The following is a 25,442-nucleotide window of genomic DNA, read 5'->3' on the forward strand; positions in this document are numbered from 1 at the left end:
GTTTACATTCCTACCAGCAGTGTGTGAGAGTTCCCTTTTCTCCACATCCTCTCCAACGCTTGTTATTTCTTGTTTTGTTAATTATAGCCATTCTGACAGGTGTGGGGTGATATCTCATTGTACTTTTGATTTGCATTTCCCTAATAATTAGTGATGTTGAACATCTTTTCATATTACCTGTTGGCCATCTATATAGCTTATTTGGAAAAATGTTCAGATCTTTTGCTCATTTTTAAATCAGGTTGTTTGTTTCTTTGTTGTTGAGATGTGTTCAATTCAATCCCTATCAAAGTCCCAATGATATTTTTCATAGAAATAGAACAAAGAATCCTAAAATTTATATGGAACAATGAAAGACCCCAAATAGCCAAAGGAATCCTGAGAAAAGAGAACAAAGCTGGAGGTGTCACACTCCCTGATTTCAAAATATGCTACAAAGCTATAGTAACCAAAACAGCACGTACTGGCACAAAAACAGACACACAGATCAGTGGAACAGAATCAAGGGCCCAGAAATAAATCCACACATCCATGGACAGCTAATGTTTGACACTGGAGCCAAGAACATACAGTGGAGAAAGGAAAGTCTCTTCAATAAATGGTCTTGGGAAAACTGGACAGCCACATGCAACAGTATAAAACTAGACCATTCCCTTACACCATGCACAAAAATCAACTCAAAATGGATTAAAGACTTGACGTAAGACTTGAAAGCATGAAACTTCTAGAAGAAAACATAGGCAGTACACTCTTTGGCATCAGTCTTAGAAGGATCTTTTGGAATACCATGTCTCACCAGGGAAGGGAAACAAAAGAAAAAATAAAAAGATGGGACTACCTCAGGCTAAAAAGCTTCTGCACAGTGAAGAAACCATCAACAAAATGAAAAGATAAGCTAACAATAAGGAGGAGATATTTGCAAACCACATGTCTGATAAGGGTTAATATCTGATGTTTTGTAATGGAAATGGGCCAGATCTCTTGTAAGGAATAATCCTCCTCCTCAGCATGGTAGATTTGCATGACATTTGTTCTTTCAGTCAGTAGGATATCCTTTAGTAATTAATTACTGTTATTTTAGCATTAGGGATTGATAAAACGATGCTCATTATGCCATTTAACAATGATTGTATGTTAAAATGATGGTAAAACTTAGTGACGGCTCTTTCTAATAAATTACGGAGGTTCTGAAGCCCATATTGCAGCATCTAGGCTGCCTTCAGCCAGTCCTCACCTGCTTCTCCACAGGGGCAGGTAGAGGACAACCTTTCAACCCTTAGCCACTACCATCCTGTCCTCAGACTTTTTAGAGGTGAACTAACTATAATGTCTTTCTTAACTTGCCCATTACCATAAAATCAATTGTTAGATTGTAGTGGTGATAATTACAATCATAATTATAGTTATGTATGTTATTTTTCTTTGTGGTCCTCTGTATTTGTTATTTACTGCCATAGAACAAATGACCACAAACTTAGTAGCTTAACCCAACACACATTTGTCACCTTACAGCTCTATAGGTCAGGAGTCTGGGAAGGGCTTCTGGGAGTCAGGAGTCTGCAAGGCTGCAACTAGGGTGTCTGCCAGGGTTCTCATCTGAAGGCCTGAGGCTTGACTGGGGAAGGATCCACTTCCAAGCTCACAGAGTGTCAGCAGGATTTGGACCCTTGTGGACTGACAGACTAAGGGCCTCGGCAGCCACCCTGAGTTCCTGAACACATGAACCTCCCCAATATGGCCACTTAACTTCATCAAAGCTGGCAAGGGAGAGGGTCTCCTAGCAAGATAGGTTTTTAAAATCTTATGTGATAGAATCGTGGACGTGACCTCTCGTCATCTTTGTCATATTTTATTGGTTGCAAGTGAGCAATAGATTCTGCCTAAACTCAAAGGGAAGGCGTTCTCAAGGGTGTGAGTAGTAGGACATGGGGACAGCTGGAGCCCATCTTAGAGTCTGTCTGCCATGCTCCCCATGCAACTTTTAGTGTCTACTTCAACTCGATCTTCGTTTGGAGTATCGCATTCCTCCTTAAAGCTTTAGCTAACATTGGGATGGTAAAGCCTGAAATAATAATTGCCTTGCTCAGAAAAGAAATTGTTCTGCTCCCTCCTACCAGAATGCTGTAGGAATGAGGGTGGTGGAAGGGGCAGGGAAGGGTAAGTTTTGGTCTTTGACCTGTTATTGGGAAGTCACATCTGAATAAGGTGCTGCTGGGAGGACTTTGGATAAGCAGAAGACTGAATGCTTTGTGAATGAATTTTATGAAAACTGTCACAAATTTTTAAAAATTGAAACACTCAAAAAGTCTCATTTTTGGAAAACTTAAAAAATGAAGTCAGGACAAAGCTATGAAATTAGGGTTGAAACTCAATGAAGGGCACAGAGTGAGAAAAATAAGGCGGGTGAGAACGGTGTTAAAGAGAAGCTGTTCTCTCACAGGGGCAAATGGATTTTATTAAGGTGCCTTCCAATGTCCAAAGCATTGTACCGGGAGAGGAGATTGTATAAAATTTTAAGGCTCTACGTTTGTATTGTATAGTCTTATAAATGATTTTATTCATTTCAAACTATTATTTTTGACTTATTAAGAGGGTGACAGATACCTGGAAACTGCACAGTTCCTGACTGCCTGATAATATTGTTCTGTGGGACAACAAACTGCTGGCTGAATTCTTGCCTTAAAATTATTGACTCATAGAGTTTAGAATATGAAACTGTTCTGAAGAGGTTTGCTTAATGGAAAATATTGATTTTCAGTGCAAACTCCTTTCTTATAAGTCTGAATACCTTGATCCTTTTGGTTGCTACTTATCACTTGAAAGCTATTCTACAGTGAAAGAGGTGCAATCAGTAATTAGCTATGTGTAATCCAGATAAGACTATCCGAGTCTTAATAAATTGAGTTGTATCCTGGAGACAAGCTTTTACATTTTTATCTGATAAAATCAGCTTATAGAAAATGAATAGACGGGAGAAGGCTGAAATTATTCTTTTAAAAGGGATTCTTTCCTCTGTTGTGGCCCGAATCACATGCCGTTTTCTCTTTGAAGTCTTGATCAACTCTCCAACAGACGCCATTATCCAAGAGATTCTCAGCAGAATCCGTCGTTCATTTTACCTATCCTCGTAAGTTTTTGGGGGCGGGGCTCTCTCTAGTCTGTTTGTTCCCTGAGGGCAAGATCTGCTTTTCGGTCTGTTTCCTCAGTTTTGTCATTCTCTTGAATAAGCATGGTGGCTTGTGTATAGTAGCCACTCAGATGTTTCCTAGATTCAGTCTGTTTCTCTCCTGTGAGGCTCCTGTTTTTCCTGGATCCCATCCTGTCCTCCAGCAGTTCTCAAATTGTGGACATAGGAACCCATGGGGTGGACGTCCCTAAGACTTTTAGAGGTCTGTGAGGTCAAAACTACTTTCAGAATAATACGAAAATTGTATTTGTCTTTTTATTCTCTTTTTCTTGCATGAACATGGAGTTTGCAGAGGGCACACGAGGATCGATGCTATCATCTCTCTGTGGCTAACAGAATGTTGTGCCAGTGTATTCTTCTGTTTTAAAAATTTCTGTTTTAGGGGCTGGCCCCGTGGCCGAGAGGTTAAGTTCGCGCGCTCCGCTGCAGGCGGCCCAGTGTTTCGTCGGTTCGAATCCTGGCGCGGACATGGCACTGCTCGTCAGACCATGCTGAGGCAGCGTCCCACATGCCACAACTAGAGGAACCCACAACGAAGAATACACAACTATCTACCGGGGGGCTTTGGGGAGAAAAAGGAAAAAATAAAATCTTTAAAAAAAAAAAATTCTGTTTTAATTGTGAACATTTTAAGTATTGATAGATAAAACTCACAAAAACTGAAGTTCTTCGGCTCCTTAAGTTTTCAGAGTGTAAAAGCGTCCGTAGACCAAAAAGTTGGAGAACCACTGTCTTGCTGTATGTTGGTTAGGCTGGAACAAGTCCTCCGTTAGGTTCTTGGAAAAGGAGGTATGATCTTTGGTTGTCCGCTCGCGCCTGAGAGCGGGGCGCTAAAATCGCTGTTTGTGGGGGCGGGGCTGTGGGCCGCTTTGCTTGTTCCACCATTCAGGAATGCATCTCACAGTGGACCCCCGGCTCTTGGTATTTTTAGCTGTTTTCCCGGGGCTCAGTCATTTTCTTTACGAATGAGTACTCCAGTTTCCCGTCTATGCCGTCTCAGTGTGTAAGCACGCATGTGCATAAGCCCAGCTATCACTGTATTTGAGTCCAGAAGATAAAGAGGTCTGGCCGTCTTTCCCTTCATTATAGGGGTTCTTCCTGAATACTCTGTGTTCAGATAGAACTTCATCCTCGCCACAGGGATGCTGGCTTCCCAAACCCAGAGCGCCTCTGCTTTCGTTTCTCCAGGGATTAAACAGAGGTCCCCAGGACTTAGCGTCGCAGTCACCTGTGGCTGCTATAACATGATGCCACAGATCCGGTGGCTTAAACAACAGAAATTTACTTTCTCACAGTTCTGGAGGCTGAAAGTCCAAGATCAAGGAGCCAGCAGAGTGGTCTGTGGTGAGACTGCTCTGCCTGGCTTGCAGATGGCTGCCTTCTGACTGTGTCCTCACACTGTGGAGAGAGAGTTCTGGTGTCTCTTCTCCTTTTTATAAGGACTCCAGTCTTTTTGGATTAGTTCCCCACCCTTGTGACCTCATGTAACCTTAATTACCTCTTTAAAGGCCATAGCTCCAGATACAGTCACCTTAGGGGTTAGGGCTTCAACCTGTGAATTTTGGGGGAACACAATTCAGTCCATAATAGGAAGGGAATACCCTGGCTTAAGAGTGGAGGTGGATCTGGTGGAAGATTAGTGCTCTACACGTCCTTCAACCAGTTCTCCTGTTTTCACTCATACTCCCACCTTCTGAGGTAACAGGTACCTACAGTTACAGAGCCATTCTGGGATTCCACAGCAACGCACTGGCTTGCTTATTGTGGCGTCTCTCCTATGTAGATGCCTTGCAGGTGGAGAAAGATGAGTGAAACTTAGTTTTTAGCTATCTCCTTCCAGTCTTCCAAAAATGTGTTGATGTTTTTCGTCTGCTATTATTTCTTCTTTGCTCTTTTTGTTTATGTTGGTTTTACCTTTTAAAAAAAATTCCCTTTCTCTAATTTGGATAAGATGCAGGAATGAAGATAATGCATATATTCAATGCATTTATATATTCAATCTGCCGTTTTTAACTGGACATGAGTTGTTGTAGATATTCTAATGTTAACCAAACTTGCATTGCTGGGACTAGACCTATTGGTCATGATATATTGTTTGTTTCTCTGTTGCTTCCTCTCTGCCTTCTTTTGGGTTATTTGTGTGTTTTTTAGTATTCCATTTTAATTTATTATTGCTCTATCTTGTTGTGTAGTTGTGTTTGCACTAGGAATTACAATGTACATGCTTAACTTTTCACAGGCTACTTAGAATCAATATTTTACCACTTCAATGGAAAATTGAAATCTTAGCCCCATATAACTCCCTACTGCCCACCCCCTGTATTTTTTAGTTATCGTGTAATATTCACATTCTGTTATGGACTGAATTATGTCCCCTCAAAATTCATATGTCGAAATTAACCCCTAGTAGCTCAGAATCTGACTATATTTGGAGACAGTGTCTTTAAAGGGTAATTAAGTTAAAATGAGGTCATTAGGATGGGCCCTAATCCAGTATGACTGGTGTCCTTATAAGATGAAATTTGGACACAGTGGGAAGACCATATGATGACACAGGGCGGAGATGATCATCTGTGAGCCAAGGGGAGAGGCCTCAGAAGGAACCAACCCTGCTGACACCTTGATCTCAGACTTCTAGACTCAGAATTGTGAGAAAATAAATTTTAATTGTTTAAACTACTCAGTCAGTGGTATTTTGTCATGGCAGCCCTAGCAAACTAACACACATACAATGGAAACCCCATCAGACAATGTTAACATTTTTCTTTCAAAAGTCAAACATATTTTAAAGAGCTTCAAAGGAGCATTGTCTACTATGTTTACCCAGATATTTACCATCTTTATTTCTCTTCTTCATTCCTGATGATCCACATTTCTCCCAGTATCATTTCCCTTCTCTCTAAAGAACTTCCCGTAGTAGCAATTCTTTTTAGACTGGGAATGCTGGCAACCATTTTCTGAGTGTTCTTTCACCTGAAAATGTCTTGATTTCTCTTCCATTCCTAAAGGATATTTTCACGGGATATAGACTTCTGACTTGACAGTCCTTTTATTTTAGCACTTGAAAAATGTACCACTTCCTTCTAGCCTCTATGATTTCAGATGAGAAGTCCACTGTCATTTGAACTGTTATTCCACTATAGATAATAATGCATTATTTCTCTCTGGTTTGTTTTCAAGATTTTTTATGGTCTTTAGTATTTGAAAATTTAATTATAGTCTGTGGGTGTGAATTTCTTTGGGTTTCCCCTGTTTGGGTTTACTCAGCTTCTTGAATCTCCAGATTTATGTGTTTCTCCAAATTTGGGATGTTTTCAGTCGTTATTTCTTCACGTAGTTTTTCAGTCCTGCATTCTTTCTCCTCTCCCTCAGGGGTTCTATAGATGTAAATGTTAGCTTTTTTGTTATTGTCCCACAGCTCCTCAAGTCTCTGTTCATTTTTTCTCCCCAAACTTTTCTCTTTTGTTCAGATTGGACAAATTCTGTTGATATATCTTCAAAGTCACTGATTCTTTCCTCTGTCATTGCCATTTTGCCACTGAGTCCTGCCAGTGAGTTTAAAAAATTTTTCAGTTATTGTATTTTTCAGTTCTAATATTTCAGTTTTGTTCTTTATAGCTTCAATATTTTTCTGAGACTTTTGATTTTTCAGTTCATTTCCAAAGAATTTATAATTTTTTGTTGGAGTATTTTAGTGCTAACTGCTTTAAAATCCTTGTCATAATTCCAACATTTGTGTCTGTTGATTTTCTTATCCTTATTTGAGTTGAGATTTTCCCTGTTCTTGGTATGATGAATAATTTTGGATTGTATCCTAGACATTTTGAGTATTACATAATGAGACTCTGGTTCTTATATTTAAATGTTATAATTTTGGAGGCCATCAACTTGCTTAAGTTCAAAACTTGTGCCCTTATCCACTTTTGTGGGCTGTGGTTTGAATGTCAGTTCAGTTTTCATAGCCTTGGCAGTGCTCTCCTGGTCTGCTCTGATTTATTACCCACAGGCTAATTTGAAACCTGGGTGCTATTTCTCACTGCAGTTCAGTTCTCAGAAGTTTCCTGTGTTAACTCAGATTGGTTTTATGCATGAATTATTTAGGAGTGTGCTCAGTTCTTCATACACAGATTTATAAGATTCCTTCATCCAGCTCCCTCTTCTCTATAATCTTCCCCCAACGCCCCCCAGTTGAGATGAGTTGGGGTGCTGCCTCTTTGCTCTCCCTCTCTTGGTACAGTGCATGATGGTCAAGTGTGCTGCTCTCGACAGTCTGTGTGGCCTCTGTGGTCTCCATGCCAGTGAAGAGAGAGAAGGGCACCACCTCCTTCCTGATGTTGACTCAGTGCAGAGCAGGGATGGTCAAGGGGGCTCCACCTTCCCTCTCTGCAGCCCCGGGGGAAGGAAGGCATGCTGCGTCTGCTTTGTTGGTGTAGGGCAGGGATGGCCAACATGGCTCCTCCCCTTGGTCTACATAACACCTCATGGGGAGGCAGGCATGTGGCTCTTTCATGGTGTTTGCCTAGAGTAGGCATGTTAGAAAAGGTTCTGTCCTCGAGCGCTTGTCCTCTTCCTAGTCCTTTGGCCAAAGAGGGCAGTTCTCAACTGGGGGTGATTTGTCCTCCTGGTAACATTTGACAGTGTCTGAAGACATTTTTTGCTGTCCCAACTGGGAGGTTGTTACTGGCCTCTGGTGGGTAGAGACCAGGGCTGCTGCTAAATATTCTACAGCACAGAGAACAGCCCCCTCTCTGTCCCAACACACAACAAAGAATTATCAGGCCTCAAACAACAATAGTGCCGAGGTTGAGAAACCCTGAGCTCCAAAGAGTGGACTTTTCTTGGAACTTTGTTTTTTTACATTTATTTCATCTTGTCTGCAAAGAGAAGTCCCCTCAACATTTTCATGTGTTATTGTTTTAGTCATTTGGCATCTATCATTGATGAGAAATATAATTTATAATTTATTTTTAGGTAAATTATGTTTCCTCTTTGGTTGATTTTGAGTTATTTTATTTTCAATTTAACCATTGTATGAATAGGTGTGGGTTTTCGAAAGAAAAGGTTTTTTTTTAATTGAATTCATAATAGTTTACATCAACGTGACGTTTCAGTTGTACATTATTTCTTGACTATCACCACATAGGTGCTCCCCTTCACCCGCTGTGTCCACCCACCCTTCTTCCCCTGGTAACCACTGAACTGTTTTCTTTGTCCATGTGTTTGTTCGTATTCCACATATGAGTGAAATCATCTGGTGTTTGTCTTTCTCAGTCTGTCTTATTTTGCTTAGCATGATTCCCTCCAGGTCCTTCCATGTTGTTGCAAATGGGATGATTTTGTCTTTTTCTCTGGCCGAGCAGTATTCTGTTGTATATATATACACCACATCTTCTTTATCCTGTCATCAGTCCACGGGCACTTGGATTGTGTGCATGTCTTGGCTATTGTGAATAGTGCTGCAATGAACATAGGGGTGCATATGTTACTTTGGATTGTTGATTACAAGTTGTTTGGGTAGATACCCAGTAGTGGGATAGCTGGGTTGTATGGTAGTTCTATTTTTAGTTTTTTGAGGAATCTCCATACTGTTTTCCATAGTGACTGCACCAGTTTGCATTCCCACCAGCAGTGTATGAGGGTTCCCTTCTCTCCACACCCTCTCCAGCCTTTGTTATTTTTAGTCTTAGTGATTATAGCCATTTTAACAGGTCTAAGGTGGTAGCTTAGTGTAGTTTTGATTTGCATTTCTCTGATGATTAGTGATATTGAACATCTTTTCATGTGTTTATTGGCCATGTGTATATCTTCTTTGGAAAAACGTCTGTTCATCTCCTCTGCCCAGTTTTTGATCGGGCTGTTTGCTTTTTGTTGTTCAGTTGTGTGAGTTCCTTATATATTATGGAGATTAACCCCTTGTCAGATATATGATTTGTAAATATTTTCTCCCAGTTGTCTCCTTGTTTTGATCCTAGTTTCTTTTGCCTTGCAGAAGCTCCTTAGTTCGGTGAACTCCCACTTGTTTGTTTAGTCTTTTGTTTCCCTTGTCTGAGAAGACGTGGTATTTGAAAAGATCCTTTTAAGTTCGATGTCAAAGAGTGTATTACCTATATTATCTTCCAGGAGTTTTATGGTTTCAGGACTTATCTTCAAGTCTTGGATCCATTTTGAGTTTGTTTTTGTGTATGGTGTGAGATAATGGTCTACTTTCATTCTTTTGCATGTGTCTGTCCAGATTTCCCAACGCCATTTATTGAAGCGACTATCTTTTCTCCATTGTATGTTCCTGGCACCTTTGTTGAAGATTAGCTGTTCATAGATGTATGATTTTATTTCTGGGCTTTCAGTTCTGTTCCATTGATCTGTGTGCCTCTTTTTGTACCAGTACCATGCCGTTTTGATCACTATGGCTTTGTAGTACATTTTGAAGTCAGAGATTGTGAGCTTCCCAAAGAATTTTTTTTTAAAGAGCAGTTTAAGGTTCACAACAAAATTGAAAGGAAGTCATAGAGATTTCCCATGTAACCCCTGCCCACATACATGCGTAGCCTTCCCCATTATCGACATTACTTAGCAGAATGGTGTGTTTGTTACCAAGGATGAACCTACATGGATACGTCATAATCATCTAGAGTCTATAGTTTACGTACCAATTCACTCTTGGTGTTGTGCTTTCTTTGGGTTTGGAGAAATTTATAACGACATATATCCATCATTATATCATACAGAGCATCTAATGTCCCCCAAATTCTCTGTGCTCTGCCTGTTTATCTCCCTCCACCCCAGCAACCTGTGGTCTTTTTACTGTCTCCATAGTTTTGCCCTCCCCAGAATGTCATATAGTCGGAATCGTACAGTATTCTTTTCAGATTGGCTTCATTCACTTAGTAATATGCATTTAAGTTTCCTCCCTGTCTTTTCATAGCTTGATAGCTCATTTCTTTTTAGCGCTGAATAACATTCCATTGTCTAGATGTATCACAATTTATTTATCCATTGACCTACTGAAGGACAGTTGGTTGCTTCCAAGTTTTGGCAATTATGAATGAAGCTGCTGTAAACATTTGTGTGCAGGCTTTGTATGGACATAAGTTTTAAACTCATTTGAGTAAATATCAAGGAGTGCAATTGCTGGATTGTATGGTAGGAGTATGTTTAGTTTTGTAAGAAACGGCCAAACTGTCTTCCAGAGTGGCTGTACCATTTTACATTCCCACCAGCAATGTGTGAGAGTTCCTGCTGCTCCACATCTTTGCCAGTAATTGATGTTGTCAGTGTTCCATTTTGGCTCTTCTAATAGATGTGTAGTGGTATCTCACTGTTTTACTTTGCATTTCCCTGATAACATCTGTTGTGGAGCCTCTTTTCATATGTTTATTTGCTATCTGATTATCTTCTTTGATGAGGTATCTGTTAAGGTCTTTTGTCCATCTTTAATCAGGTGGTTTGTTTTCTTATTGTTCAGTTTTAAGAGTTCTTCGTATGTTTTGGATAGTAGTCCTTTATTAAATGTGTTTCTTGCAAATATTTTCTCCTAGTCTGTGGCTTGTCTTCTCATTCTCTTGCACTTGTCTTTCACAGAGCAGACATTTTTAATTTCAATGTTCAGATTATCGGTTCTTTCACAGATTCATGTCTTTGACGTTGTATCTAAAAAGGCATGACCATACCCAGTCATCCAAGTTTTCCCTATGTTATCTTCTAGAAGTTTTATAGTTTTGCGTTTTACTTTTAGGTGTATGATCCATTTTGAGTTAATTTTTGTGAAGGGTATAAGGTCTGTCTAGATTCATTTTTTTTTTTTTTTGCCTATGGATGTCCAGTTGTTCCAGCACCATTTGTTGAACAGAGACTATCTTTGCCCCATTGTATTGCCTTTCTTCTTTTGTCAAAAATCATTTGACTCTATGGGGGTCTATTTCTGGGCTCTCTATTCTGTTCCATTGATCTCTTTGTCTATTCTTTCACCAGTGCTGCGCTTTCTTGATTACTGTAGCTTTATGGTAAGTCTTGAAGTCCAGTAGTGTCGGTCCTCCAATTTTGTTCTCCTCCTTCAGTATTGTGTTGGCTGTTCTGGGTCTTTGCCTCTCCATACAAACTTTAGAGTCAGTTTGTCAATATCCACAAAATGACTTGCTGAAATTTTCATTGGTATTCCATTGAGTCTATAGATCAAGCTGGGAAGACTTGCCATCTTGACAGTATTGAGTCTTATCCATGACCATGGAATCGCTCTCCATTTATTTAGTTCCTTGATTTTGTTCATCAGAGTTTTGTAGTTTTCCTCACATGTAACTGGTACATATTTTGTTAGATTTTATATGTAAGTATTTTGTTTATTTGGGTGATTTGTTTTTATTTATCTTGTCGAAGACATTTCAATCTTAATTCTCACCTCTCTAATTTGGGACAGTTCTTAGTCATTATCTCTCTGAGTATTACCTCTCCCCCAGTCCCTGTCTTCATTCCTGCTGAAACCTTTTTAGACTGACATATGTTGAAGTTTTTCTTTCTGTGTTTCATATCCACTCATTCAGTCATATTCATATTTCTTTCTTTCTCTCCCTCTCCCAAATTTCTTCAGAGTTGTTCTCCACTTCAGCAGTTCTTTTTTAAATCAGGTCTACCTGTATTTAACCTATCTAGTGTTTTTCATTCCAGTGACAATAGTTTTCATTTATAAAATTCTTTTTTGGTTACTAAAAAAAAAGTCTGTCTTTTTTCTGTAGTACCTTATTCCTTCAATATAGTTTCTAAATTATTTTAAAACATTGTTTTCTAGTCTATTAGATTCCTCTATTGTTCCCACTTCTTGAAGTGTCAATTTTGATGACTGCTGATTCTCCTTTGTGATGATTCATTTCCTCACGTGGTCTGTGACATTTCATTTTGCTAGTTCATCTTCAGTGAGAATTTCCAATAAGCCCTGAGCTGTGAAACAGTCCCTAAGGATGGAGATTTTTATGTTGTGTTTACTGGATCCCTGGGGATTTTAATGGTCCTGGATCACTTTTTATATTAACCATTCATCTGGGGTTCTTAAACCACGCGTGGAGAAAAAATTTTGACCCCCTCACCTTGTGTAAGTTTAGGATTTCTGTTTCTCATGGGCGATTTTTTTTTTTACCTCAAGGTCCAGGGCACTCAGCACTGTCTTTGCTCCTTCTCTGGGCTAGTGAGTGGGCTTCGTATGGTCTTAGTTTTCACTTGCGAGAGTGTTCTTTAAGGCGCCGGCTTTCCCTCTGGCAGAGAGTTGTGGATGGCGCTTTAGCGCCTCTTCTTTGTGGGCCCATCGCCCCTAAATCTGAGACTAAAGCCCCGGTGAATGCTGAGGCTCTCGCTTTGATTTTTTTTGATTTCGGAATCTGGGGAATATTTGTCTTTTGGAGCTCACGTATGTAATTACATTTAGTTCACTGGTTATATTTTATCCAGAATTTCCATGTGCTTGTAGTGGCATGGGCACGTCCATATCAGCTCTCTATGGCACATGGCCAGAGTTCTGAATTCACATGCGATGTAGATCAGCCATCCACACATCCAGTTGTATTGGCATTTACATACTACTTGGTGCCCTGCTTTTTCTCTTTTGAAATTGTTTATTAAACTCATTACATTATTGAAATTATCTAATCTGAAAAAGCTGTATGATGTTTGCTGTGTTAATAATATATGATGGCATATAGCCTAGCACCTCCATAAAACTAGGCGTGGGTTTGATATTGTCTTTCTGTTTTCAAAGCACTTGTTCCAGTTTCATTAAGGCCTTGTAGAACCCTACCTTTTATAAATCCTGATTTTTATCCCCATTTAGCAGATGAAGATATTGAGATTAAGATTATTTGCTATGACAAAAGATTTTCAATGAAGGAGGCAGTGTGTTGATTTATAATCTTCACAGATCTTAAAAATCAGTTAATACCCTGGTACTTTGTGTAGCGCTAAGTAGTACAGTAACACAGGGCACACTGACCTGCCTTTTCCCTAAATAGTACATTGTGAATGTTGTCTCATGAAGGTTATTCTTTTATGACTTATCAGTCACCTTTTCATGGACAGTTAGTGTTTTTAAAAAAAATAATTAGAGAAATACTGCCACGAATATAATTGAATTTATCTTTTTTACACTGTCTTATTTACTTTTAGGTGTGGAACTGCTGAGTCAACGGATATACTCATTTGATATTTTCATGTTGCCAAATTTCCCTTCAGAAAGATTGTGATAATTTGTACTTCAGCAGCAGTGCATTGATAACAAAATCTGACAACTTTTCTACAAAAATAAATTTCAAACTCTAGATAATCTAATAAAAATTTCTCTCTCTGGCTCACAGACATGTGTCGTATCTCTCTCAAAGGATCATATGCCCCAGGTTAGTAAGACCTACTTTTTTGGGTGAAGAACAGTGGTTTACAAAGTGTGGTCACTGGACCAGCAGTATTAGCATCACCTGGAACTTGCTAGAAACATAAATTATCATCTTCCCCAGACCTACTATTTGAGAAAGTCAGCACTCTGCTTTAATCCCCCCTCCAGGGGATCCTGATGCACACGCCAAGTTTGAGGACCGATAGCCTAGAAGCAGCTTGTCCTTGTGTAACTCAGAGGTCAGCTCAAGTTCTTTACTCCCATATCCGTCTTCATAGAAACCATAGACATCCAATTCCTGGAGCTTGATTGATCATAGTCTCTTCCAGCTCTTTGTTCCGGCTTTTAAGGGTCTCTTAATCACTGTAGTTTTACTGTTGATGGCTGCTCTTGTGTCTATGGCACTGACCCAGATGAGGAACTGAAACCATTTTTATTAATTTACACAAACATGTACAATCCATTCACTTGAAAGACATTCGAATATATAGAAGACTGCCGATTGATGGTTTAGAGCAATGGAAGAAGTTTATATTTTAGTAACACAAACGGCTTAAAATTGAATGTTAGACACGCCTATTCTAAAATCCTTCAGCCATTCTCCATCCTCTCCTGATCCTCTCATCCTCTCTTCCTCGCACCAATTATCTTTTTTCTATAGAGAAGCAATTCCATTTGTTTCCTTGTCTTCTGTAATAACGAGGGTTTTCATTGCAGATGATAGAACCCACTCAACTACTTTAGGAAAAAGGGGATTTAACCATAGAGCACATGGCCACTAACAGAATTCTGTGATGGTGCCAGGAAATAAGCTTGTTAGCCACTCAGTCATAGGTAACATAGGCTCCATTTATTTATGTCTGACCTTATTTCTTTCATTAGGATTTTCTGAATTTCTTTGAATAAATTTTCTTGTAGCTTCAAATTAATATCCAATTAGGTGTTTATTTTCTCTCATGAATTCTGGCAATTTTCTGGCTGCTGTCTGTAGATTTCCCGGTCTGCCCTGCAGCAGGGTGCTAACCATGCTGACTGGGAGCGGGGGAGGTGGTTTGAAGACAGTGGGGTCATGAGAATTGAAGGCCACCTCCCATTCCTGAGGCAGTGGGCCTGCCTGTGATGAAATGTTTGACACTGAGCTTGTCTTTCCTTTCTTTCTCTTTGGAGGCTCTTTCTGGGCCTTAAGATTGAGAGGGTTCCAAATCAGACCTCTGTTCAGTGTTAACTTTGCACTGGCGACTGGGGCCAGGCCTCGTCACAGGTATCGATCCTCCACTGAGCGTGGGAGGCTGGTCCTTGAACTGAGGGCTCAATATCTGAAAGCTGTTCAGCCCTCACTAAGGCTCTTGGACGGCCTGTCCCTATAAAACAGGGATGTTAATAATATGGGGATCAATTCCTCAGCAGAGAAGTCCTCAAGGAACAGACTTCCCAACTATCCTATGTCAACTGTCTGCTGGATTCTCTCAGACTCCGGGTTTCAGAACTGTTCTGTGTGGACAATGCACTTCTGGTGTGCAGAGTCACTCTGCCACCTTGTGGCCATGCTTGAGAACTGTACTTCCCAGATGTCAGCTTCCTTCCTAGTTGTAAGCTTCCTTCCTAGGTCCTAGTGTCCTGCAAAGCTGAAATTGGTTGCGCTGGAATGTTTCTGCCTTTGGCTTTGCGAACCAATGTGATGTGGAGAGACATATGACAGCACATACCAGGAGAAGACTTTCCAATAGTTTTAAACAGATATAAATGTGCAAGAAATTTCATTGCCTGTGTAATAGCAGCTTGGCATATTAGATAACATATGTTCAAAGTAAGAATGGGCCAATGTTATGTCCCAAAGCTCTTTCAGGGATGCTCTGAAGGATCTTTTGATTGTCTAATTTTCTCAGGGATTTTAATGAGCATTGGGCTGTAGATATTAATTTTAGATCACAGTATTATTTTAGGTCACATTGCTTTATTTCTCTAAATCACATTGAATGAGTTGCGTGGCTGGAGGGAAAATTCAATCTCAGTCATTATTGAGGCAACTTCACCCACTCCATGGGATCATACAAGAATCCCAGGCTAATGCAGTATCACAGATTTAGGGTGGGGCCCAGTGTGCCGTCCACCAATGGCTCCGTCATGACAGTTACAGCCTGCTACGCTGCAGCTGAAGAAGGGAACAGCATGTAGGCAGAGTCAGATGACCCTCCCAGCTGCTCGCACCACTGAGCGCTCTGGGAGGCAATGCACAGTGCCCATCCACTGTGGGCTTTCTGGAGTAGCTCCCCTCCCCATCCAGGCCCGGTGGGAATGGGGTCTGCGTTTCTGACAGAGTACAATCCCTCAAACTCCTTCCTTTCCTGGTCTTGAGGATATCCATGCCCCTTCCCTTTTGGCACAGGCTCTCTTCCACAAACCAAGGTCTGGATGGGAACTTTTGTGGATACCTTGCAACTTCCATTTATAACTCTGCCATACACAAACCGTTAAAAATCTTGTGTGATTCTGGCCAAGGAGTCCAGAACTCCAAACATACGGTTGTCTGCCTTCTTGGGAGGCAGAAAGAAAATGCTGGTAGCAGCAATAGCAGCAAGAAAAAAGCACAGATTAACATCTCAGTGACTCATCCTGCTCTGTTGTGTTTGGTATAGGCAACAGGCCTGAGGCAAAGTCTTCTCTTTATTGGGTCAGCCCTACCAGTTGAACATGTGTTTGTTTCTTGAGTTTCTACCATAGACTAAGCACTGTACTGGATTCTCTCCATATGAAGATGACCTCACAGTCACAGTTACATAATGGAAACGGGTACTAAGCACTAGGAGAGAAGTCCATTCTGAGTTATGTGGAAGGGCTGAAGGAAGTAAAAATAATTCCACTTGATGGGGCAGGAAGAGTTATCCACAGGAGATGGCATTTGAGCCGGGCCTGGAAGTTCCAGAAAGCATCTGCCTGGTGGGAAAGAAGTGAGGCACAGCGCATTCGAGGCGGCGGGAACTGCTTGAGCACGATTCTAGAGTCCCGAAAGTGGAAAGTGCAGAGTTGATGGGGGCGTGCTTTGTGGCTCGGTGTGGTGCGCAGGTAGGAATTCTTTGGGGGAGTGAGCACGAGTGAGCTGGACTGGAGCCTAATCCAGTAACTGAATGCAATGGGTTTGCCCCTTGGTGAGTGCAGAGCCAATAAGCGCACCAGGGAGATGGGAGGGTGAAACAAGGTTTATTACTTGCAGCCAGTAAGGAGAACCCTGGAAGGATCCCCAGGCAGTGTCTCTCCAAACAGAGGTTTGAAGCGTCCTTTTATTGTTAAATCAAAGAACAGTTCATGAATATTCAGTTAAAGGAGAGGTGGGAAATTGGGGTTTATTGTCTAACAGCGTGCATGTTGGAAGGAAGGGCAGACAGAAATGCCTCAGGACAGCGATTTTAGCTTTATAATGAGATTATTATGAGCAGGGCTCACTCTCAGTCACCCAGAAGGTGAGCTGGGCAGCTCAGGTGGGTTTAAACGGGTTCCTCAACGGTGGTCTCATCTGAAAAACAACTCAGAGGAGTGTTAGCATTGTGACAGGAAGCAGCAGCTTCCCTCCGCAGGCCTTGGCGCTCAGCCTGGCATGAGTCTCAGCCTAACTTACTAACAATCCCAGGACTTCATTTACTATACTAAGAAAATTTTCATTTATCTTTTGGGTCAGCAAGTCACAGCCCGTTTGCTGTTGCATTAGATTCCCGTGGGCTTACGTAGGGAAATGTGCCATTCCCTCAGGGCTCAATGTACTTCTACCTCTTTCTCTCTGTTCAAGAAACTGTCTTTAACCTGGAAGGGAGCATCGTGGAGCATAGATGGAAGAGGGGAGTGGGGTAGAATGGGGAGGAGGAAAGGAGGAGGGAGAGAGGAGTTAGCAGGTGTTGGACCAGCCAAACAAGAGGTGTTCAGGGGCTGAGTTCAGGCGATGCATGGGGAACATGTGGATGGAGGAGACAGTTTGGAGGTAGAATCCAAGGCTTATAGATCTCAGATTAGATATAGGGATGAAGGAGAAATAAAAAATTATAGAGTTTTCAAGATTAGACAGCTGCTTGTATGAAAATCTCATTGAAACAGGAGGTAAGAGAAGATGCACATTTGGAGGTCAAGATAATGAGTTGTTTGGGGGCACATTTAAGATGCATGTGGGACTTCTGGATAGAGAAGCAAGGTAGTGATAGGCTTCAGGTCAGGCCACCCCAAAATAGGCCATTTTGGCATATTAATTATTTGGAATTAAAGTTACTTAAGAAACAGCCAGTGCAAGAAGGACACTCTGACCTTCCTTTGTCACCCTGAAAGCAGAAAATAAATCTCCCCTGTGAAAGACATTCTCCCTGTACCATCCTTATCACCAGAGATAGGGCATTCAGGGCTGAGAAGTCTGTCTAAACAAATCTTGTTACTTTACTCATTTACTACCCCATGCCCAAACCCCTTTTGTCTTGTTAAGTCTTCACAAATTTATTGCTTCTTTGTCTAAAAGGTATAGAAGCTGCCTGGTTTGGTCACTTCTTTGAGTCTCATCTTTCTATGAGCTCCTGTTCTTACAAAATTAAATTTGATTTTCTGCTGTTAATGTGTTTTATGTCAATATAATTATTAATCCAGCCAAAGACTCTAGAAGGGAAGAAGGGAAACATTTCCCTCCCCTACAATAGGTTATTGGAAATATGAGTCTAAAGCTTGAGCAAGAGTTGATGGTTTTAGATTTGGGAGCCCTCACTGAATAAAGCCACAGAGGTGAGTAAGTTCACTCAGGGAGAGCGGGTAGAACAACAAAAAGAGGTAAGGCCAAAGCTTAAGGGGGACAAATGTTTGTGAGTAGGCAGGTAGCTAGAACATCACAAAGTAGACCAGGAAAGAGTAGCCAGGATTAGGAGTGCAGCCCAGGGAGAGTGTGCTCATAGAAGGCAAAGGTGGGCAATTTTAATGTCACAAAGCTGAGAGATCAAACAGGGTAAGGAGTGAGCAAAGCTCTTCAAAACGGCCGTGACAGATTGGCTGGTGGCTTGTGAGTTAGTTTTAGCTGAGTGGTATAAAGGGAGCAGAAGCAGCTGGATCAGAGTAGTTAAGGCATAAAGGGAGATAAAGAGGTAGAGCCAGTGAATACAGGCTGTTGGGTCACGGAATTTGTAGAAGGTTAGGAGATGAGAAGCCCACTTAGCGTTCCAAAAAAGACTTGAGACGGAAAGATTTGAGTATATTTATAGGTTTGGGAGGAAAAGCCAATGGAGGAGGAGAAATCGAAGATGTGAAAAATATATAATTAATAGAATAGTCACCTTAGTGAGAGGAAGGCAGTGGGATTAGGTTAGCCCTGTGGTCCTCTGTCATTTGGAACCATTTTGGGGACTAGGGACCAAAGTGACTTGAGAATCTACTGAAATGGGGTAGAAATCCTCTGGGATCTCCCTAGGCTGAATGATAGCCAGTATAGGAAGTAACCAAAGATCTCCTAGGCTTATCTGGAGATAGCAATTTGGTGTTCCAGGACTATCCAGGATCCTTTTGGAGGAAGCCATATGTAATTCAAGTTAAAAAAAATATCAGAGGGGCTGGTCCCATAGGGTAGCAGTTAAGTTCATGCGCTCCCCTTTGGCAGCCTAGCTTTCACCAGTTTGGGTCCCAGGCGCGGACCTATGCGCTGGTCATTAAGCCATGCTGTGGCAAGTATGCCACATATAAAGTAGAGGAAGATGGGCATAGATGTTGGCTCAGGGCCAATCTTTCTCAGCAAAGAAAAAAAGGGGGGGGAGCATTGGCAGCAGATGTTAGCTCAGGACTAATCCTCCTCAAAAAGAAAAAAAAAATCACAGAGCATCTACTCTTAGCAGTCATTGTGTTGGGACATACAGCTTCATCCTAGGCTTTTGTTTCATGTCACAGAGAATGCTTGGCAGCTCCCCAGCGAACTCAGTTTGGTTATAGGAAAAAGGAATTACTTTGTCCTGTGTTATTGCTTTGGCATTCAATAACATACAATCAGAAGCAATGGGGAATTCCCAGATTAGCAGTTTTTACTTAAAAGTCTTGTGGAATAGCTGAGTCTGGTTAATTTGAAAGTCTTTAATTTTAACTGATTATCTTTAAAATGAAATTTTTTTTTCTGATTTCGTTATGTCTACCCAGTAACTAGATTGTAAATACTTTGAAGAAAGAGATTCCTTTATATTTATCCCTTTGGTGTCCTCTACATCTGACGCATTTGACAAAAATCTGTTGCTTTGGTTTAAATGAGAGATGCTGCTAGTCCTTCTGTTTGCCCTTGTGTGTGTTGGTGATAATTAGTGAATCTGAATGTTCTTCTGATTATTCTTGAGGCCAACATTATGTCTTCTTTTTGACTCTGTGGCAGGGTTAAGGGGCTGAACTGGCTGTTAGGAAAATGACAGTTCCTCTAAAGGATTATTTGGAGACGCGAGACCTTTTTTTTATTTGAAAGAGAGTTAACATCCTCCCCCCACTTTTTTTTTTGAGTCAAGTTGATACTATAAACACAGAATTTTATTGCCTCTTGAGTTACTGATGATTTAAAGTGTGGAGTTTGATGTTTGTTGTTCTTTACTTGTCCCAAACAAACAAAGCTTTAAAGGTAGAAGAACTGGAATAATTTTGGACCCTTGAGTCGCTAGGTCCTTTATGGGCTGGCTATCTTTCTCTCTGTTGCTGTATTCAGGGTCAGGTTTTAATCCACAGTGAGAAGCCTACATTTTGCAAATGGGGAAACTCAAGCATAAAGAACAAATGAGTCCCTTAGGCATTTATGTAAAATTTATAAAAACGATTGTTTTTTTTTTCCCCACTTGCATAGCCATGACCTATGCAGCAAATGCCCCCCCCACTCCCACCTCCCTTGTATGTATAAAGGACTTCGGGACCTTACCTTTTTTTTGTCTCATAGTGGTGGGAATTCTAGGCCCTTGGTTCTTAAGTTAAAGACTCTTTCTTGGATTTTTCTCTCATCACATTTGCTTTTATAGGAAACAGAGGAGGCAAGGTTATATGAACTACGAATGTTTTGTTGAATAAATATTCTTTTCCTTCTGAAAGGACCCAGATAAATTTATTGATTGTTAGCCTGCTGTCCAGAAAGCTTTTCTCTTTTTGTAATTCGTTAACTCCAAATCAAAAACAGAGCCCTTTTAGTCAAGCAGCGACACAGGTGGAGGGCATGTTTGCATAGCCAGACTCTAGCCAGTGCTCTCTGAAGCCGAGTTAATTTCCTAAGCAGAGTCAAAGGAGCAAGCTTATCTTATGCCTGTTGGTAGATTAATTAAACTATAATTTTGAATGAAACTACAGATGTATATAGTAGGATGATTATTAAGCTATTAAAAACTATTATGCAAAATAGTTTACCATGAGAGTAGAGTGGTAATTGTGTTATTTATTTACCAATGATAATATTCAGGCAAGATTTTTCTACTTTTTCGTGTTTTTGGAGCAGCATCCAACAGTCTTTTTGCAATAAACCTGAGTGGTTTGAATAAATCTAAAACTGACACAGTTGAGAAAAAGGACTTTCAGAACTATCATATCAAATTAACACATGAATCTTATGTCTTCCCACTCAAGTGTTGTTCCCGGAAATCCTCGAAGGACTGTGAAAAGGAGGAGCCCTGAACATGCTTGGGCGGTTGGAGAATGGTAAGGAGGCCGTGCATCCTGAGCAGAGTGAGGGAAGGGGCGAGTAGGAGGAGGGGGGGTGAGTGATGGAGGCCAGAGGGCGGAGACCTGAGACACAGTGTGAGGACTCTGGATTTTACTTTGAGTGAGGATTGAAGCTATGAAGGATTTTGATAACAAAAGTAAAGTGATCTAACATACGTTTTAACAGTATTGCTCTGGCTGCTTTTTTTTTTTGAGGAAGATTAGCCCTGAGCTAATAACATCCGCCACCAGTCCTCCTCTTTTTGCTGAGGAAGATTGGCCCTGAGCTAACATCTGTGCTCATCTTCCTCAATTTTATCTGTGTGATGCCTGCCACAGCATGGCTTGATAAGCAGTGTGTAGGTCTGCGCCTGGGATCCAAACTGGTAAACCCTGGGGTTCTGAAGCAGAGTATGCCAACTTAACCACTCCACCAGCAAGCCAGCCCCTATGGCTGCTTTTTTTGAGACGTGACTAAAGGTGGGTGAAGGGTGACACCAGTTGAGTAGAATATAGGCCAAAGATGACGGTAGCCTGATTCAGGGGGTTAGCAGTGGAGATGGTGAGAACTCGTCAGATTTTGGAGATAGACACACACACGAACACACATCTCCAATAGGACATACATACTTTTTTGAGGATAGAATTGTCAGGATTCTCTGATAGACTGAATATGGGGTATGAGAGAAAGAGAGATACCAAGGATCATTCTAAGGATTTTGGCCTGAGCCACTGCAAGGAAGGAGTTGCCATGAGCTCAGTGGAAGAAGTAGGTTTGGGCAGGTGAGGGTAGGTGGGGGCTCAGGAGTCTCGTTTTGGAAACATCCAGTCTGAGATGTCTATTAAACATCCTAGTAGAGATATTGAATAGGCAGTTGGATTTCTGAGTTCGGAGTTCAGGGGAAAGATCAGATCTCTACATAGAAATTTGAGAGTTGTCTGCTTCTGGGTGATATTTAAAGCCTCATGTACTGGCTCACATCACTGAAGGAGTAAGCATAGGCATGGAAAAGAAGTGGCTGAGGAACTAGCAGAGACTGAGAAGGAGCAATCAGTGAGTTGGAGGAAGAACGGGAGAGGATTCTCGGATTCTTAATTTCCTAAAAGCCAAGTAAAAATTGGTTTCAAGGGAGAGAGAATGATCAACCATGTCAAATGTGATTGATACGTTAGATAAGGATTCCCTTTGTGTGGGTTCCTTTAAAAGCAGAGCCTGTGGACAGGTTTTCAGTACAGGTATTTATTTGGAGGTGATCCAAGGAAGAGGCAAGGAGAATGGGGGAGGTGAGATTGTGGTGGAGGTGAGACTGTGGCAGAGGAAAGAATCGTCTGTTCAAACGATGGGAAGCTGGGAGATTTATCTGGTCCTCCATTGATTGAGGGTTTTCTCAGGAGTGTTAACTCATCTCTACTTCTGAGCTTTGCAGGCTCCTGTGGGAGAAAGCCTTGAGGCAGAAAAGCAGAGGGAGGTGAGGTAGGTGCTTAACAAGGAATGTTGTTAGTGAGCATGGAACTTTCAGGCCCAGGGAATGTGATGCAGACCATCACAAAGAGTCTGCTTTAAAGACTCACAGTTGGCTGTCAGATTTTACAAAGTGGATGTCTTTGACCTTGAGAAAGTTTCATAGAACGGTGGGGCAAGCCTGATTGGAGTAGGTTAAGGAGAGGAGAAGAGGACCTGGAGAAAGTGTGAAAGATTGCATGGAAGTAAAGTGGAGTAAAGAGGTGAGAGGCGAAGTGGGATCAAGAGAGATTTATTTTTTTTTAAGCTGGGAGAAATAATAGCATTTAGACTGATGGGAGTGACTCAGTAGAGAGGGAAAAGTCTTTGATGCAAGAGAAAGAATTGATGGAACAGTGTTCTTGAGTGGATGAGGGGGCTGGGACCCGGTACATAAATAGAAGATTGGCCTTGGATGGGAATGTGGCCAGTTCATCTGTTGTAAAGGGAAACAAGGTGTAGTACATGGAAGGTTGGACCCTTCTGATCATGTTCATTCCTTCCCTGTGAAAGAGGAAACAAGGTTATCAACTGAGAGAGAAGAGAAGTGGGAGGCACTGGCAGTTTGAGGAGAGAGGAGAAGGTATGAAAGAGTCACCTGGGATTGTGGTGCACGGAGTGGCCAGTTTATGAGCTCTTGGTTACTGACCTGCAAGGAGATGAGCACAAATAGGGAGAATAAGCATTTAGAAACTTCTGCAGCAGTTGACATTGCTGTAACGTTTTTATTGTATTTCACAAAAGTATTGGTCTATTGTGGATTGGAAATAAAAACATCTGGCCCTTTGCAGCAGATAGTTTGAGAGGCACTGGGCTAGGAGAGTAGGAGAGAACGGACTAGGGAAATACAGAAAGATTGCCATGAGGGGCCAGCCCCGTGGCTGAGTGGTTAAATTCACGTGCTCTGCTTGCCGGCCCAGGGTTTCACCAGTTCAGATCCTGGGAGCGGCCATGGCACCACTCATCAAGCCATGCTGAGGCGGTGTCCCACATGCCACACCTAGAAGGACCCACAACTAAAACTACACAACTGTGTACCGGGGGGCTTTGGGGAGAAAGAGGAAAAAAAAAAATCTTTAGAATATTCCTCCACATATAAAGGAACAAAGCACTGAGACATGCAAGAATAATGATGATCTCTAAAGATTATGTTAAGTGAAAAAAGCCAGTCACAAAAGACAACATCAATAGATAAACAAATGGCAAGCAATAGGATATACTGGAGTATATAAGGAAGCCATTTGGTATAAAACTAATTCAGCCTGACCTTGTTTTTCCAAAAGGGACTGACGTGGCCAGTGAGCATGCATTGTACATCTGCTTTAAGTACTTGCTCTGGCCCAAAGACAAGAACAAATGGCCTTAAGATAAAGATTCAAGTTGCCCCACATTGGCATTTCCTTAAGGATAAGCATCTCTCCCTAGGCTAAATTGATTGCTGCATCCACCCTGCTGTGTCCATTGAGACAGCAGACCTACTACCCGCTGTGTGAATAGCTGTGCTGTGCCAGCTAGGTAATCTCATGACTATTGTAAAAGGGCCATTCCTATCATATGTGATATATGCTCTTTTTTCCAAGATGCTATGTAACCACTCTGTGCACCTTACTTCTTTGGTGCCCTTCCTTCCTTGAGGAAGGAAGGCCCCAGCCTAGGCTAGTCCTCAGATCTGGCTCATAATAAACTCGCCCCAATTTTGATTTACAGATCGGTTATGGACTATTTGCGTCGACACTATATGATTCCATCTATATGAAATTTTAGAAAAGATGAGACTATAGGCATGGAAGGTAGATCACTAGTGTCTAGAGAGGTGGGGAGTGGGTGACGGGACCATCTGCACAGGGGCCCACACAAAATTTTGGAGGTGAAGAAATTTTCTATATTACGAATATGGTGTGGTTACAAAAGTGTATGCATTTGTCAAAACTTGTGAATGGTGAATTTTATTGCATGTAAATTATACCTCAATAAAGCTGTAAGAATATAACAATAAAGTATAAGAATATTATCAAACAGAAAGTAAAAAGCACCTGTAATTGAACCATCCAGACACTACCATGTTTAAGACTTCTGTGCACTAAAATGTTTATGTTTTTACCATAAAAAAATGATCTTTTGGATTGCAATTAGTCTTTGGGTGGTGAACATGATGTAATCTATACAGAATTCAAAATCTATTACGATGTACATCTGAAAGTTATATTATGTTATAATCTAACGTTACTACAATTAAAAAAAATTTTTACCAAGTTGACAAGCACTGTCACATTTTCAGCACAAAGAATTTAATGCTTCTTTCACAAAGCTTCCTAATAATGTAAGTAATAATTCATTTTACTTGAAATTCAATGTTTTGAGAGTGTTTAGACCTGAGTATTAATAAACACTTGTCGGTGTTGCAATCCAGTGTACACATCAGGATAGATGTGGAGAGGGCTGATGGCCACTCTGAGTTTATTATAACCAGCATTTCAATATATACATAGCTTACATCTGTTAAACATACACAGGTGTTCTGGCTGAAGTAATTAGCGAAGGCCAAGAATTCTTAGTGATTTCTCAAGGAGCCTTTCCTCGGCCTCTGTTTTGATATTATCATGTTATTGCTGTGCTCGTATATTTTTATCTTGGAGCAGGCAAGGCCTCCTAGGCAAGAGCCCCTTCTGCTCCTGATATCGTGCCTCCATCTGTGCCCCCAGGTGACCGTGCCTGGCTTTGGTTGCCCT

At 41.2% G+C, this 25,442-nt stretch overlaps 1 protein-coding gene across 26 annotated transcripts in view; it reads left to right on the plus strand.

The window, feature by feature from the left end:
- The window catches only part of SYT16 (synaptotagmin 16), a 260,414-nt gene that overhangs the window by 6,949 nt on the left and 228,023 nt on the right, over positions 1 to 25,442 (plus strand). For 16 of the 26 annotated variants that reach the window (XM_070249875.1, XM_070249871.1, XM_023627865.2 and 13 more), the window contains exon 2: positions 21,138 to 21,209. The exons of the other annotated variants lie outside the window; for them this stretch is intronic. In XM_070249875.1, coding sequence (XP_070105976.1) covers positions 21,188 to 21,209 — 22 coding nt within the window. In that variant the 5' untranslated portion in view covers positions 21,138 to 21,187. The remainder of the gene's footprint in view (positions 1 to 21,137; positions 21,210 to 25,442) is intronic. 26 annotated transcript variants of the gene reach the window in all.

The sequence above is a fragment of the Equus caballus genome, chromosome 24 (genome assembly GCF_041296265.1).
Source record: "Equus caballus isolate H_3958 breed thoroughbred chromosome 24, TB-T2T, whole genome shotgun sequence".
Lineage (NCBI taxonomy): Eukaryota > Metazoa > Chordata > Mammalia > Perissodactyla > Equidae > Equus > Equus caballus.